This window comes from Chrysemys picta, chromosome 15 (assembly GCF_011386835.1).
Source record: "Chrysemys picta bellii isolate R12L10 chromosome 15, ASM1138683v2, whole genome shotgun sequence".
NCBI classification, from domain to species: Eukaryota; Metazoa; Chordata; order Testudines; family Emydidae; genus Chrysemys; species Chrysemys picta.
In genome coordinates, this window is record NC_088805.1 from 29,905,674 (window position 1) to 29,923,455 (window position 17,782).

Sequence of the window (17,782 nt, forward strand, 5' to 3'; positions counted from 1 at the left end):
TGCTCCTTTGCCACTCAAACCCCTGGACATTTCACCACCCACTTCAACAGGGCTTAAGTCCCATGTTTTCTGTATTGTCAGAGCAGCAGCATGGACCTGATTTTCCTCCCTGCTGACTCTACTCAGACCCACCAAATAAGCTTGTTCATTTCCCCACCAGAAAGGAGCCTTGGGAAGATTCTGCGCTGCCTGTGACACTTTGATTAATTAGTTTACATGTGTGAAGCTCCCTGCAGATGAAAAGCACCAAGTGCTAAATATTGTTGTTGTTGTGAGCCTCTCTGTGTTACAATCCAAACTGTCTTGATGGGGGAGCCTCTAACAGAACACCTGCAAAGCGCTTTATTCCCCCAGAACATCGCAGAACCGTAGTGATCAAAGCAAGTTTGCTCTGTGCTCGCAGAACAGATTTCCCTGTATAGCAAGCTGCAACACAGAGCCATAAACCATCCTTTGTCTTTCTCTCCGGTTACAGAGCCAAAATCCCCCATGCTCAGCCACTGCACTCCCTATTTATGCTCACCAGCTACCCAATTAACACCCTACTCAGCTGCTCACCTGCAGTAGTTTATCCCCAAACCATTGCCCAGTTGCTTCTTAACCTAGGCTCTGATGCAGCAGTCAGAACCACTTGGGGTTCCACTCGGAATCAGGTGGCCACGTTCATGTATCTGATTGCAGGGCTAAGGCCGTTGGGCTTGTCTACACTGCATGTTTAATTTGGATTAGGGTAGGATGTAAATTTAAAGCTCACTAGCTATCCCTGAATAACTTCATGTATGGACACTCATTCCAGAACAAGAATGCCTTGTTGCTGTGGATTAAATTACCCCCGAATAACTCCACATGTAGACAAGCCCAATTACTCTATAACGACATTCCACCCCAGCTCTAATTAACAACCTTCTGCAACAATTAGGCTTGAAGAGACTTGGCTCTGTGCGCCCAACAGAAATGCCAGGATACGGGCAGCAGGGTGGCTAGGAATGAGCACACACAACTCATGTCCTAGTCGTCATTTCAGCAGCCTACGGAGTAAGGGAAAAACATCCTCCCTCCTTTCAGTGCTATTTCTTTGTACGATAGGCACCTACCGCAGGGCCCTTGGGCAAAGCTACAGTTGTAAGACACAGTCAATTAACAGCTACTGTCAGGGCTACAATTTCAGAACAATCCTTGAATAAACCAGTACTTGCTATTAGCTCTCTTAAATCGCCTTGTCTCCCTTTCAAGGAGGGCTTGGGGCAAAGGGGATTGGACATTCCTTCATTTAGGGCCTGCACCAGTCAGATCAATGGGAGTTTTGCAATTGATTTCAATGGGAGCAGGAGCCAAACCTTAGACCCCCATCCTGCAGTCAGCTTTATCCTGCACATTCCTGGGTTCCACAGGGACTGCAGAGGTCTGGCTGTGAGGACCTGATTGCAGGATCGGGGCCTTCCTTTACCTGGCTGGTTGGTTTGATTTCATTCCGGGGCTTCTGTATTTGAATGCCTGCATGTTCTCTTTCCATTGTTCTGCAGGTTCCTAAATAAACCACAAACAGCTGGAATTGATCATTGCAGAGGTTTCCAGCTTCACTGGGAGTCCCCAAGTTCCACTGGCTGCAGTTTTCTGCTTGACCTTTCTCTGCCATTTCATGTCTTCATTGTTTCACAGTCTGCATCTCTAAATGGTTCACACGGAAGAACTCTCCCAGTGCAATTGGTTCCAGCAAACAAGATAAAAACACTGGCACAGCAGCCGCCCTTCTCACTGCTACAGCCTCATTGCAAAAAAGTGCGTTTTTACATCGAGACAGTTAACGCGGTGTAAAATCCTAACAGAAACAAGGGGCTAGTAGTTGTTACCTGGATGTAGCTAGTCAAGACCCAGTGGGGATATAGGGTTAACATCACCGGGACACATCCAGGCTAAAAATGACATGAGTCTTGTCTCCACTAGCATTCTACACCCAGATAGTTATCTTCATGTAATACACCTGTTTTTGCAGCGATGCGCTGACTCTCACATTCACCTGATGCTCTTCTGGCTGGCAAAAGCAGGAAACATCGGGGAATCTATCTTTCTGTCGATCTAATGAGAAAGGGACAACTCTGGTGGATGTGCCTGGTCTCCCATCTCCCTACCAAGCTGATACTAACAAGATTATGCAGATGAGACACTTGATAGATTAGAAAAGCCGTGCCATGGGGGCTGGGGGGAGAGCTGTCTGATGATCTGTTGGAAATCCAGCTCTCTGCAGCGTGTGGTATTATCAGAGGCGTTTCTACCGCTCGACAGTGCAGCTCAATTACTCGGGCTTTGTGAGTCAGTGTACAGCTGGGTCTGACTTGAGCTTTCGCTGACGAGACCTGTAAATCGCTTAGTGTCTTTTCAGGCAGCTGCCTATTGACTTTTTCTTTTTATATAAAAATATATATTGCTCCTGTAGGTGTCTGTGAACAGACTCCCAATTACTGGGAAAGGAGCTGGCTGGCTGATGTTTTCTAGAGCTGTAAGAGATAAAGTCTTCCCAATGGAAACGGAACATGTTACAGCCATTGGCCTTAAATAACTCGCGGGGGCTTTTTAAAAAACACCATGGTCATTGCCACAGCTTCAGTTCCTGGCTTTTCCCTTTTAAGAGCACAAGGGAGGTTAAAGCAGAGGGAGGAAGACCTACTGGGAGGTCACCTCCTCCAGCTGCCAAGCAGTGACATCAAGAGCTAGACATCTAAATAGCAGATCTAACTACACATGGCAACCCGGTCGTCTCGTTTCTGGAGCCAGCCTTGTGTTATAAACCCATGAGCAGGAGTTGCTCTGTTGAACACAGAGCTCTCTGTAACTAACCCTCTTCCCCGCCCCACACCTTTCAGGGATAATTCATAAAGAAACCAGCCCTGCCCAGCCGATCTCTGCTAATTCATTTGTAAAGCTAGGAAATGGCCGTTGCTGGGGTCGCTGCTCCGGCTAGACAGGTCAATAGCTGTTCTAATCTTCCATGAGAAATTAAATCGTTGCCGTTTATTTTTCCTGTGGGAGCCTCTCTCTGACACTCATGTTAGTAAACAGATGCAGTGTGGTGCGCTTATGGGCTGTGATGTATTCATCCCTTTAAATCATTAGGGTCCCACAGCTAATACCTTGCTACATGGCAACCATTCATCATTGCGGAGGTTGCTAGAGCTGCTGTGGCCCTCAAGCCAGCAACCTCAGCACATGGGACCCTCTCATCGGGTATACAAACTGTATTCAAGCGAATGTTCAAATGATCTAATACATAGGTTCAGAAAAGAGAGTCTGTACATCTGGGTATAGTGCTTACATTATTCAAAAGTACAAAGGTTGGTTTAAAAGTAAAACAATATATATATAATACATAATCGGCAATAACCCAAATAAGATTAAAACATTTATCGATACAACTTAGATCTTAGCATCGAAGCATTCGGGTCCATCACTCCTGGAAACTTATACAGAGAGTTGGTTGTGGAAAACAAATATCGAAAGTGTGAACATTGTCCCTCAGTAATTGAGCATTTAGGGTACATAAATACAATCCATCAGGGAAGTATTTCAGTTACTTCCCGAATGTGCTCCTCAACGGCAATCCAGCTAATCTCTCCGGGTATTGCCGATGTCTGGCGATGTGTTCTAGGTAGATGTCCCCCGACCACCTGATGGCGTCCAACGCCATGAGTTGCTGCATCAGCCGACCTTAGCGCTGACCGATTCCACCTTCTCTCAACACTCGCTCGTTGCTGGGGTCCCATGCGCCCAGGGCTCCGACGATCAGAGCGTGAGTTTGAACCTGGTTTGTCCAATGGTTAGAGTGGAGGGGGAGCGGAGCCACAACGCCTGAGTTCTATTCCCAGCTCTGCCACTGACTTGCTGTGTGACTATGAGCAGATCACGTCGCCTCTCTGTGCCTCAGTTTCCCCATGTGGATAATGAGACTAATAATATTTACCTACCTTACTGGGGCTTGTTGTGACAGCTAGTTAATTAATTACTGATCATGGAAAAATCAGATCCTGAGGGCTTTTCTCAGGCAAAACTCTCAGCGAGTTTTAATACCTGCTGATTTCAATGTATTTTAGCTCATGTTTTGTAAGTGCGCTGTCCAAGGTGTCGGATAATTAACGAGATGTGAACTTTCCACAGTTCTGATAAGCATCTAACTGATCATGTCAGTGAGTGCGAGGGCATCCCATCTCCCTATCAATTCCACACTCACCGGATTATGCAGCTGAAACACGTGGCTGGATGTTTATCCAAACCTCTTTGCTCTGTAGGTCTAACCAACAACGTATTTTAGACCCAGATCCTCAGATCTGTTTAGGCCCCTCACTCTGAAATATTAATAGCTTTAGGCTCACCATAGCCTCGTGAGGGACAGACATATCATTATCTCCATTTGATGGGGAAACTGAGGCATGGGACATGAAATATGTGCTGACTCCTGATCCAAACACCTCCAAAGCGTGGGGCTGGTGGAATGCAAGGTTCTTGGTTAGACCTCTCTTGGAACTGGATTTTTTTTAAAGGTTGATTTGTTTGAACAATTTGAACCAGATCCTCAGTGGGAGTTAATCAGTGTCAGTCCCTGGATTTCAGGTGGAACTTTGCTTATTTACGCGAGCTAAGGCGATGGCCTTTTTTAAAAGAAATTGGGCAAAACCGGACAGTTCATAGTTCATCTTCATTGATTTTCACACATCGATTTTCATCGATTTTTATACCAGAAGGGACCATCCTCATCCTGTTCATTTGGTCTGCTCACCCGCAGAGCCCAAGCCAGAGAACCTCCCCAGGAATTTCTGCATCAAGCCTGGAAATTCTGTTCGAGTCACACACACAAAAGGACAGCTCCCTTGCAGCTTTGTGGAGGCTTTGAACCCAGCATATCTCACTCCCAAGGCGACAGTCATAGTCTTTGGTCAGTCAGTACAACTCCTCCCCTTATGCAAAATAATATAGACATGAACAGCGGCAGAATCGATAGGTTTCTACAGGAATTTATCTAAAACCCAATAGAACTCAATCTCCTTCTTTGCATATGTTTTTGGAACTATCCAATAGAATTCAATAGCAGGGAAATAATTCTCTAGATAAAACATTTCTGTTGGCAGGTTATCATTTTCTCACCAGGAGACCACGGTAGGTGGCCTAGTGGTTTACAAATGATCTTCATGCTACCTGGACACTAACCCAACAAGAATCTGCCCATTGATTTGCATTTTTAAAATATCATTGTCTTGATTTTTTTCCGTAGATTTCCCTGTTTTACTGATCATTGTAATAGCTGTGTCTGATACAAAGAAATCAACATATAAATAAGCGTGTCACCAGCTTCCGCTCATTGCTAGCAGTCAAGAAGCCAAAGCATGAATTATCTCCCAAATTAACTGTGCACGAAATTGGCTAGTGCGTGTGGCTCAGCCCATCTTTTATCTAAAGATTTATTAATGGGCTATGCAGTCTCCCTGAATGGTAACACAACTGGCAGGAAAGTTACTTGATGGGTGATAAGAAGGAGGGAAATCTTGAAGTGGGATTTATTATTTGAAAACTTTCTATGGGTGTTTTGTTTGCTTGATAAAGGATCCATAGGTATTTTTCCCTGATCTAACCATGTAAAAGGTAAATCACGTTTTGGGACTAAACTAATCTCACCATTGCCAGTCTTGTGATTTCTGGTGTTTTTCTTAAAGCCTCAACTTCTGGGGGTATTTGTGTAAGTGAGAAGCTCAGCTTCCATTTGTTTAACAATAGTGGGTTTCAAGCCTTCCTTTAAGCACAGAAAATGCAGGAATCCCAAGGCTCAGCAACCAGAATGCAAAGGAAAAGAAACCAAAAGTCATTAGTTTTAAAAAAAAAAATGGTGTGCTTTTTAAGCCAGTCTTATGATTTTGGGGTCTGACTCCTCATTTTTTAATTTGGTATTCTGTTGCTGTCATAAACGTACAGCTAAGGGTAGCATAAAATCCCTCCTTTACCTGTAAAGGGTTAAGAAGCTCAAATAACCTGGTTGGCACCTGACCAAAAGGACCAATGAGGGGAGAAGATACTTTCAACTCTGTGGGGGAAGGTTTTTGTTTTGTCTCTCTGTGTGTTCTCTCTGGGTCAGCGAGGAACCAGGGCAGGGAAAATACATCTCCCAAAGCCGGACCTGAACTAAGCATCTAAGATACAAATTGTAAGTAATAGGAAGGAGATGCGTTAGATTATCTTTTGTTTTAGCTTGTGAATTGCCCCTATGCTAAGAGGGAGGTTTATTCTTGGGGGGGTTTTTTTGTAACTTTGAAGTTTTGCCTAGAGGGGAATCCTCTGTGTTTTGACTCTTATTACCCTGTAAAATTACCTTCCATCCTGATTTTACAGAGGTGCTTCTTTTACTTTTTTTCTTTATAATAAAGTTCTGTTTTTTTAAGAATCTGATTGGTTTTTAGTGTCCCTAAAAGCCAAGGGGCTGGTCTGTGCTCACCTTGGTTACCTATTCAGTTGATAGATTATTCTCAAGCCTCCCCAGGAAAGCGGGTGAAGGAGTTTGGGGGGATATTTTGGGGAAACAGGAACTCCAAGTAGTCCTTTTCCTGAATCTTTGTCTAACTCACTTGGTGGTGGCAGCGATACCGTCTAAGGGCAAGGAAGAATTTGTGCCTTGGGGAAGTTTTTAACTGAAGCTGGTGGAATATAAGCTAAGGGGGTCTTTCATGAGGGTCCCCACAGCTGTACCCCAAAGTTCAGATTGGGGAGGGAACCCTGACAGTTGCTGTCTACTAGCTACATGCCCACAAAGAGGTTATCACCATTAATGCCATGGGCAACTGATGGAAATCCTTCCTTAGCTCCAGTGGTGCTGTCCTGGAGTCTTGTTTGGCAGCCTTGTATGTGTATCATGTGACCAGTGACTGACTTACAAAGTTGGGCCAGCCCATATGCATGCAGTATGGTTGCGGGAGGGAAGGAGAGGCTTCGAGTGTTCCTGGAAAGATGCATTGTGGGTCACGTTACCCGGGCCAGGTGTTTATAGGATGCCGCTCTCTCGGCAGGGCTCACCACTCAGCACACATTCCCTCGCTCCTCTTGCCAGTTGAATACTTCCCGGATGACTGCCAGGGTTGCAATACACCCCGGTGTGCGCTCTCCTTCTAGCATCAGACCGAAGGGGGAAAGATTGGCAATTACCACTGTGCGCTCTTCGCCGCCTGCAGATAATTCTTCCTGCCAGAGCCCCAGCAATCGCACCATATCACAGACCCGAACGTGAGAGGGTAAGGGGCGAAATGGCCTCGCCTCGCCTCACCTCTGGGGACCCGCTTTTCAACTCCACTTGAAGCAAAAGGTTTAGTGTTCCCAGCTTGGCCCTCAGCTGACTGTAGTTCACACTGTAGGAGCAGAGCAGTGTACTCACCTCAGCTCATCACAGCAGCCGTCAGGTGAGGCCTTTGCGGCTGCGTGAGCTGCCGGAGCCTCCGGCATCTCAGATGGTCTCTGGGGTAAGCTGCGATCCCATCTCAAATGCAGCAGTTTTCGGCAGGCATGGATTGCCAGTGCCACTGCTTGGGAAGCCTCCGGCATTTCACTTCTCTTTGGCTGAGCCAGTGGAGAAGGGTTCGTTCTACTCTCCCAAGAAGAGCAGGGTCCTGGATCATCAAAGGTCCTTGGCTATGACTACCCCCGGGATACTGGGGTGGGGTGGAATTGGGAACCACCAAAATGACAATATATCCCTTAGCTGCAGAGGTAACCAAAGAAGCAGGGAATCTACCCTAAACCAAACGCCATATTCCCCAAAGGAGAAGTGTGTGAATTCCATTTACTCCCGACTGCTTGGCCATGTGGAATTCTTCCCCTCCTGAGAATCAATTCAGAAGCAGAAGCCAGGCGGTCGAGGTGGCCTGGCCCCCGGCCTCATCTCCCCAAATGTGAATCCCAGGTTCACGGGGAGGCTGTATGTGGGGTGAGCCCAGCATACAGCCAGGAAGGAAGAAACCTCGGCATGGAGGTCAGGGTCAGTATTGAGCTAACTGGACACATTTTTGGATGGAGGGAACACACAACCAGGATCAAAATCTCATCAGGGTTTGCTCATCCCTACAGCAAAGCACATGGTCCTCATTAATTGGGAAACCATGTGGATCCAAGTAGCCCAATTCTCCCTGGGTATTTCGGTGGTACCCAGCTGGTGGAATTTCTGTTCCATCTCTCACTCCGGCTCAGACAACTGCTGTGACTTCACTGGTGTACTCAAAGGCTCCATTCATACTGTGTCTGATGCCTTCTGAGTGTGTTGAGATGGGTAGGGGTTCGTTCTGCGCTCCCAGAGCAGCAGCGGATCCATGGCCCAGATCCTCCAAAGTTACTCTGTTGCCATATTACCCGGAGATATGTCTTCATTCTACTCTGTGCTATCGATCCCCCCGCCCCCACGAAATATAATTGTGCGTAGGAGGGATGGGGAGCATGTGTGGAATTAATCCCTGACAATGAAACCACAAGCAAAGACAACATGGTTGAATATGAACTGTAGGTGCGTAGTTGTTAAGCGCCATGCACAATATCATTTTAAGTTCTCACTTCACGCGACAGGCTGTGGGGTATTTCTCGCTGGCGGGAGGCGCGGGATGTGCAATGGGGCCGAAGGGAGTTTGGTGCCCAATGCCAATGGGACTCGGGCACCTATCTTCCTCAGCTGCCTGGCTGGTTTTGCCCTTGAGGGAACGTGACCACGGGGCTGCTGGAGAAGCATGTTGTGGTTGCAAGCCCCAGGGCGACCACGCGCCAGCAGGACGCCCAGCTGAGCCGCAGCGTGTCACTCAGAAGTCAGCAGCAGCGGTGGTGGCGCCTGTCTCTGCGGATTCCACGACGCAGACGCTGGCCGATATTCTGCTCACTTGCTAGCACTGCAGTGAATGCTCCCAGCAATAGGCACCGGAGCCAGGGAAAGTGGTTACAGGCCTGGGCCCTGGACTCCTCTGTGTGCTAACAAGGTGTCTGACTGCGTGCTCAGCGAGCTTGGGCCCCCTGCCCAGTCCTCTGCCCTCCCTGCCACCATGCTGGGGGGCAGCACTAAGGAATGATGCAGAGTGCATTGATCCCCTGCTCCCCCAGGCCACCTCACCAGGCCCCTCTGCTCTTCCCAAACACTCTGGGAGTGCAACGGAGCCAGCCCCATCTCTTTAGCCACATGCTGGGTCCGGTTCTCACCTTGGTGCTGGCCCCTTTGTGCCCAGAGCCAGCTGTGCCCCCACCCCAGCCTAGGGCACGTCGGAGGCAGGGGTGGGGGCAGGGCAGAGAGTAGAACTCCTCAAATCCTCAGCTCCCCCCTGCCTTCCCATCCCCCTTTTGTGCTGGGGGGGGAGCTTGGCATGGGAGGGGCTCTAACCACTGGGCGGTCATTCAGAACCTGGCCTGCAGACAGCGCCTTACGTTATTGGGAAGCTCTCAGTTTGCACCTCCATCGCTTTTAAACGGCAGTCGTTCCACCTAATTTTATTTATGGATTAAAACTTACCCGGAACACAGCTGCGAGGCGACTGGCTTGAGCCGAGCCTGATCGATAGATTTCTTTTCTCTACACGGCTGCCAATGCCAATAAACCAACCCATCGATTTTCACATGGCGTTTATGACTTCTGAAGTCGTTGGTTGTATTATTATTTTTTCTTCCCCCTCCATTCACCGATCCCCGCTCTACTGCATTTAGGGCTAAACCCTTCCGAGCAGGGCTTGTGAACCACCACTTAGGAGATGCGATCTAATCGTAGGCCGCTGCACATCAGCCGCCCGCTGCCGGGGTCAGGGGGGCAATTTGTGTCAGTATCGCACAACTGAAAGGAAGCATTAAGAAGTTTTTGTTTTCCCTTGCTCTGAATCAATAGGCATCGAGCTGGAAAGGAGTTAACATGCTGCACCGGAGAGATTGTTGCTACCACTGCTGATTTGTGAGCTGCTCGGAGATAGGGTGCGGGAGCTGGGGAGGAACCCGGGAAGATAGTTCACTACTGGAGCCTGGTGAAAGCCACGTAGATGAGAATCTTGATTGTGTCTTTGAAGAGGTCCTGGGGCAATGTGCCTGGATGATGGCACTACCATGACCTCATAAAGAACTTTCTTTCCTGGGACGTCAGCGCTAGGTGGGGGCAGGATCAAATGAACCCAGCCAGCAGTTCGACCAGCTTTCCTAAAAGAGCAAAAGTGAAGCAAAACGCTTATTTAAATCTTGCATTTCTCCTAGCCTGGAACCCTTTGCATCCCTGGGAGAACTGCTTGGAGGGTTTCTTTGGGTTGCCGTGCTCAGAACCCCGTATGGGACAAACGTAGGGTAACTCTATCCAGCAAAGCCACCTGCACGGCAATGAGTCTCAGGGCACAGGTGAGCCGACCTGGGCTCATGCCACAGGGCTAAAAAAGCAGGGGAGATGTTCCTGCTTGGGCTGGGGCCCCGGCTCCGAGACTCTTCCCCCTCGTTGGGTTTTAGCCCAAGCCCGACAGGCTACCTTGCTATTTTTAGTCCCTGCCAGCTCATGGCAGTTGACCCAGGCCCTGAGAGTAGCTGCTGCGGCCTGCGTAAACGTAGGCTGCTCCAGCATTCAATTCCCCAGAGGCAAACCCCTTGAGGAGCGCCACTGATTTAAGGTGGAGTCCCTTGCAGGGATTCCGAGTTATTCATCAGACCCATCGGCAACGGATGCTTCCACCATTTGGAGCCTCAGGCCTTGAAAAATGAAACCCTCAGAATTTGCTCTGGTTGTGAGGCAAACTGATTTTTGCCCAGAAGAAATTGCAAAAAGATTGTTCCCTGTATTTTGCTGAGAATTTTCCATTTCTGGGATGCCGTGTCTGAGCCCAATCGTCCCCCCGCTCACCTCAAAATGTCACGGTGCTGGATCGCGTTCCTGATTCAGCAAAGCACTGAACTCTCTGCACAGGTGTAAGCCCATTGACTGCAGTGGACTGACTCTCATATTTAAAGTTCGCTATGTGCTTCAAAGCTTTGCTGTCCTGGGGCTGAAGCTACCACAGCGGTAGATGCCTTGCCAAACCCTAGCTGGGTGGATGAAGAATCCAGTTACTCCCCCGTGCTGATTAGCGAGAGCATCGGAGCTGGCGCCAGCCCCAAAGACTCAGCAGGATCTGTTTAGAGGGGCTCATGGCAACCTTTTCTTCACTCTCACATGAACTGGCCGTGCTTTGTCAGGGTCCCATCTGAAACTGGAACCCCCCTGACTCAGGCGTGCTAGAAACATAACCTAGGTTTTGCTGACAGCATGGACCATGGCTGGGGTCCGTTCTGAAGCAAAGACCAAGAGACTCTGCATCTTGTCTGTTCAGCTGACGCTAGGGAGCTATCTCCCGATCTACCCGTTGCAGGGTATTTCCAAGGAACTCGTCAGGCCATCTGACTCGCAGCGCTCTAGCGGCTTTGCCATTCTGAGAGGAAATGCAGGCACCAGAGGCAAACGTGCCCATTAAAACGAACATCCAGGAGAGTTGTAAGACTGAGGGGCCATTAAAAAATCCCATGGCTCTTTTGGCAAGCCCCCCCTGGCGTCCTGGCCGAATTCTCACTTTGGGAATTCTACCTCCCTCGCGTTCCCCTATAGCAGAGTCCTAGAGAATTTAGTAGCAAATGTCCTAACTCAGGAATGCCAAATCCGACTCGATTCCGATGTGGTGGAAGACCTAACTCACCAGTTGTGAGGCTGATTTCCCCTCTTTGTAGATAGAGAGGTCAAGAGCTGGCAAAGAGGGGGCTATAAGGGAAACTCAGTGCAACCTTATCTAGTTCTGCTCCATAATTATATCTCCACTAGAAAATTCTAAAGGGTGGATCATAAAACTATAGAAAGGGGATTATTCTCTAGTAAGTATTATAGGTCTTTAGAGTAACTTCTATATAACCCTTTCACATTTCTATAGTGCCCTGGTACTTTTACCCCTGTTAAATTCTATAGGACATTTCCATCAGTGCTCCCGCTCAGTTTTAATCAGACAAGTTATTCTTCACTTCTTGTCTGAAACGGTTGTGTAGTGTTTTTGTATGTGGTGCCACATTCAACCCCAGAGGTGGCTGTGTTGTAGAGGTGGTACGTAGTACGTATATCAGAAACACTTTCTGATCCCTTTGCGGTACAGGTATTACGTGAGTGTACGTTTTTATCAGTATTCTATCTGATATTTATTTGTTCTTCTGTATCCTCTCTAACTTAAGGTGGACTTGATGAGAAAAGAATATTCAAAACACAATTTAAAATTTTTTTTATACTAGTACCAATATATTATATGCCTTTAAAATGTTGGTTAAGTGGCTATACGCATACACTGTACATAACATGTTCATAATCATTTTCTTATATAATAGGCAATATATATCCCAGCTAGAGTAGCACCGTATTTTGATCCCACTGTGTGATGGGCAAGGTGAAGATTTTGTCACGGTTATTTTTAGTAAAAGTCACGGACAGGTGCCCCCACCACCCGCCGCCCTCCAGGTGCCCCCGCCACCTATGGGTGGCACGCCAGGTGCTTCCGACACCCTCTGGGGCCTCCTGCCACCTGCAGTGACTGAGGGTTCTGGGGCCCTCGCAGCCTGGCGCAGCTCCACGGCCCCCGCTGGCTGACAACTCTCATCCCCTGCTACCTTTGGGCTGAAGCGGAAAATGTCATGAAAGGCTGTGAAAGTGACAGAATCCATGACTTCCGTGACATAATCTTATCCTTAGTGGTGGGCATTGGAAGGATGTTCTCAAAGCTAAGAGTTACAAGTCATGGCCTCCTCCACCTTCTCCCCAACTTCAGCGAGAAGTAATCTGTTTTTCTCTTCTCTGCACTTTTATCTCTCTTTGGCATAAGTCTCTTCAATTTCCTTTGTCTCTGGAAACGTCTACATTACCCAGTCTTCTAGTCATTTAAGGTCAAATTTTCTAAATTTGGATGCTAATTTTCCCATAGACTAAGCAATTGTATGTGCAAATGGAGATTTGTGCATGCAAATACCAGACTGCATGTGCAGTCACCACTAATGCAGGGTTTAAACACACAATTATTAGGTGTGAGCATGTATAATCTTTGAGGATCTGATTTGGGCAAAAGACTGAACGAATTAACTAGTCCAATAGGCAAAGATGGAAATGCATTTTGGCCGCAGAGCGTTCCAAACTCTAGGACATAATAATCCATATCTGCAGTTTTGATTCCAGGTGCTTTAAGGTGGTATTGTCCTTCTCTGGAGCAGTTCAGGAGGCATGAGGAGAAAAGTGTATTGGAGTTCTCCTAGAACTGGAAGGGACCTTGAAAGGTCATTGAGTCCAGCTCCCTGCTTTCACTAGCAGGCCCAAGTACTAATTTTGCCCCAGATCCCTAAGTGGCCCCCTCAAGGATTGAGCTCACAAGCCTGGGTTTAGCAGGCCAATGCTCAAACCACTGAGCTATCCCTCCCCCTAAAGGATATCACAGTTGGAAGGGACCTCAGGAGGTCATCTAGTCCAACCCCCTGCTCAAAGCAGGACCAATCCCCAAATGGCCCCCTCAAGGATTGAACTCACAACTCTGGGTTTAGCAGGCCAATGCTCAAACCACTAAGTTATCCCTCCCCCCACTAAGCTATCCCTAAAGGTGCAAGCAAAAGGTACATGAAGAGCTACCAGCGTTGGTATTGCGACTGCATATAAAACATGCTATGGTTTGTCCCTTTAACAATCTGGGTCAGAAAATCTATAGTGAAGATTCATGGCACACATCATCAGACATGTCTAATGTGGGTAGATGCACAGATTTGATAGGGAAAACCCAGGCACTGCTTGGAACACTTGGAAAGTGTTCGTCAACCATATTTTGAAAGCACTAGAGAACGTTCATAGATCTCAGTGCAATTATCTTTTGCTTCCAAATAAAAGCTGATGGAGCTTATCCTGGGTGAGCCCCTGAGGTACCAAAGGTAGAGCTCAGAGAAGGGTGGTATCCTTTTCAGTCATTGAGGACATCTTAGAGAAGCTCCTCTGAGCGAGAGTCGAGTGGGTGCTGCCTTCACTTAGTGCGTTCATTAATCTGGAGAGGATGGTCACCTTAAACTTTTGAAAGTCCTGGCCCATGAAGACATAAAGGATGGGATTCATGCAGCTGCTGGCCGCAGCCAGAGCCGTGGTGATGGGAATCCCAGTCTCTAATACCACATGGGAGACTTGGTCATGCTGCGTTTCCAGGACTTGCAGGACATGGTAGGGGGCCCAGCACAGGAAGAAGGTCACAATAATGGCGACAATGATCTTGAAGGGCTTTTTGGATTTGGCGATCCGGTTTCGTTTCAGCTTGACGAAGATGATCATGTAACAGACTGTGATGATGGTGATGGGAATGACAAACCCTATCAGAAACCTGACCATGTTTACAGTCTGGTGTCTCATCATGCCCAGAGGATGGTCAGACTGATTCTCGGACAAGGTGTAGTTATTAAAACAGATCACATTGCCTTTGTGAGTTGCAGTGTCCCGGAAAACGAGAGACAGGGAACTCATTGCCACACCAAGCACCCAGTCGACGCCGCAAATCAAACATGCCAGCGTAGTGGTTCGATGGTTTTGGGCCCAGACTGGGAGGACGACGGACACACAACGGTCTAAGCTGATCGTCGTCAGCAGCAGTACGCTGCTGTACAAGTTCAGGTTGAGGAGGAAAGAGTTTAACTTGCACATGGCCGCCCCAAAGACCCAATGGTAGTTCATGGCAGTGTACGCGATATTCAGCGGCAGGAAGACGTTGAAAAGAAAGTCGGCAACAGCCAGGTTGAGAAACCAAATGGCATTGATGGACTTTTTCATCTTGAAAGTGATGATCGAGATGACTAGGCCGTTCCCCAGAATTCCCAGGAGGCAGGTGAGGCTGTAGACTACAACAGAGAGGATTCTAGCAACGTCTTTTGCATCGTGTGATGGCTCTTGCTTAACACTAACCGTGGTAAAATCATCATAAACAGAATAATCCTCGTAGTAGTCAGAAGAGTTGTTGGAGGTCTCCATTACCTGTAAACAAATCACAACAATTTCACCAGGCGGTTCTTTTATAGACTATCCCTCTGCTTGTTTCTGTGTACAAGGCCAAATCAACAGGAGTGAAGAATTCAGGAGTTGTCCCACAGCCCTTAGTTTGTCACGTAAATGGATTGCTCCAGGCTGCCTTCAATGCATGTGTCTACAGCTCTCCACAGGAGCTGCATACCTGCATGTGAGGACAGAAGCTGGCAGTTCTGTGCATGTATCTAAGAGTAGAATGTGCACTATTATGTCACAAAGTGGAGTTAAAATCATGCACGGGGCCAACATGCTGCTATTGTACACACACTTGACATGCGATTTCTATGGAAAAACCTGCCTTTGGCTGCCTGCAAGCCCATCCAGGACTGGTCAGTCAAATCCTGGCTCAAAGACATGAAGGAAAGGCTGCAGGCCGTGGCGTTTAAGAGTGTCTTATTGGTTCAAACACTAGCTTCTCCCGTCGACATTGCTCCTGCCTCTCAGGGAGATGGAATACCTGTGCAGACAGAAGTTCTCGCGTCGGTAGCGTCTTCACTAAGAGCTACCGTGGCTGCACCGCGGCCGTAAGTGTGGACAAGCCCTTAATGTGGATTTTACACTCGTAGGGCCGAGTGGAGAATTTCGCATTTGGTACCACAGGGCATGATCTAAAACTGTTTGATTTCATCGAGGTTTGGAATCAGGCCCTTGCGTTGCAAAATAGGTCTGATACGACCCACCCACCACCCAAGGGAGCGTCTGAGGCTTAATTAATTGGTGCTCTGTAAGTGCTTTGAGATCCTCCGATAAGTGCAAAATATCATTGCGCTTTTCTTTCTCCTCCTCAGCATTCGTTCAATTGCACATTTTGAGGCCACATTTTTGCTCTTGGGCAAACATGCCTCTCAACTGACTTCTGTGGGATTGCACAGGTGTAACTAAGGCTAGAATCTCACCTATTCACACCAGTATTTTTTTCAGCTCCACTCTCAATGTCCCTGTAGCAGGGGCCTCATCCACTCGCCGAATAGCTGGAAACACCTGCAATACAGGAAAGAGACCCCCTGGGTTTATTAGCCAGACCAACATGGACAGTTCTTTCCTTTGAAAGCATTCCCTGTTTGTGTAGGTGCATAGATATAATATTAAAACAGGGATCAAACTAGGGCCGTGCACCCTTCAGAAAGGTGAGTTGGAAGGGAGGAAACCAGTGTTTGTCTTGGGTTCAGACAAAAATCACAGGGATGATTCCTAGGTGCCAAGGCCAGAAGGGCCTGTTGTGATCATCTCGTCTGACCCCCTACCTCACAGAGGCCGGAGAACTTCCCCAAAATAATTGCTAATGCAGAGCTTTTGGATAAACAGCCACCCGTGATTTTCAAAGGGTTGTTTTGGGAAGTTAAACTCATCTGAACTTTGCATGTAGTCATTTCCTCTGGCAATTCTTGCTACCAGGGCTACAGCAGTGTTTTTAATTAATTAATTCGTGTATCTGACCTAAAGTTCCATTTGCTACCATCCCCTCCAGCTCTTGTTGCTTCCAGCCTCTTTATCAAGGATTTTCCAAACGTGATCAATCAGTGGACGTTTAATCTTGTTTCTGAGCCCCTGGAACACCCACCGCTACAATTTCCCCCACCCTTTGGCTGGTAAAGCTGTGGGTCTTTTTCTGCTGGCTGGATCCTTTGTCGTCACATGGACGCTGCTCACATCACAGTTGCCTGACTCAGATAGAAACTTCCTACATGCCGTTTCTGTAAATAGAAGACCTTACTCATCAGTCCTGTCTGCTGCCGCCTAACCACCAGTACCACTTGGCTTCTCTGCTGCACACTGGCAAGGACCGAGGCAGTGACAGCGTAATTACGGGGATGTGCACACAGCCTATTGTATATTGTATCACTCACACTGCAGCTTGGGAGGGTAAATTTCTCTGGTAATCCAAGATTTATTACAAAATAACACCAGTGGGCAGAGATATCCTCGGCCAACTCTTTTAGGATTCTTGTATGCAAGTTATCCAGGCCGGCTAACTTAAAATACATATATATATATATCTAGATGATATTGTTTAACATCTTCCTTAGTTACTAATGGACTGGAAAGTTCATTAGCCTCCTTGTGTGATAGGAGTACATCTTCCATTTACTGAGTTAAAAATTCCTATCGCCGTCACAAGAAGTTTACCTGTGTACGGACTGAGTAATGAACCAAAGCACTCTGTCTAAAGACCTCTGAACTGTGCAAGTTTCCACATCCGAATCTACATTCAAATGCAAATGTTGAGGCTTGGACCCATCTCTCCAGCAATTGGTGATAAGTCTGGAGGTTCGGATAAGCCTTATTGTTCATCTAAACATTTCCCGAGCTGCTTACGTTTCTTGGGTCTGGCAAACCGAGCTAGATACCTCAGGATAATACTAGACATCTGTTCATTTACAGAATTCAATAAGAATTGTTCCTGTTTGAATCAATATTTGCCATTTGCCTCCGTTTTGTACTAATGGTTGATTTTTATCTTCTTCTCCTAGGTAAAGAGTAGCCGGCTTTGGATCGACATAGAACAAACAGTAATAAAAGCACAAAATACAGTGCCATATCATCTGCCCCCTTTGTGCAAGAACTGACCCAGCCCTTCACCTCAAGCTTGAAATAAACGAGGGCATTCTCCAATGTTCATGCTTAGGGTCATTACATGCTGCCCTTGGCTCTGTAGCCACTATCTCATGTGGAAGATGCATCTCGTGTGTATGCAAAATGAGGCGAGGGAACAAGATTTTT

At 47.4% G+C, this 17,782-nt stretch overlaps 1 protein-coding gene across 8 annotated transcripts in view; it reads right to left on the reverse strand.

The window, feature by feature from the left end:
* Positions 1-12,235: 12,235 nt before the first annotated feature.
* CMKLR1 (chemerin chemokine-like receptor 1) overlaps positions 12,236-17,782 on the reverse strand; it is a 65,591-nt gene continuing 60,044 nt past the window's right edge. For all 8 annotated transcript variants that reach the window (XM_065568813.1, XM_005298575.5, XM_005298574.5 and 5 more), the window contains 2 exons: positions 15,958-16,042; positions 12,236-15,010 (listed from right to left, as the gene is read on the reverse strand). In XM_065568813.1, the coding sequence (XP_065424885.1) occupies positions 13,937-15,007 (1,071 nt within the window). In that variant the 5' untranslated portion in view covers positions 15,008-15,010; positions 15,958-16,042 and the 3' untranslated portion in view covers positions 12,236-13,936. The remainder of the gene's footprint in view (positions 15,011-15,957; positions 16,043-17,782) is intronic.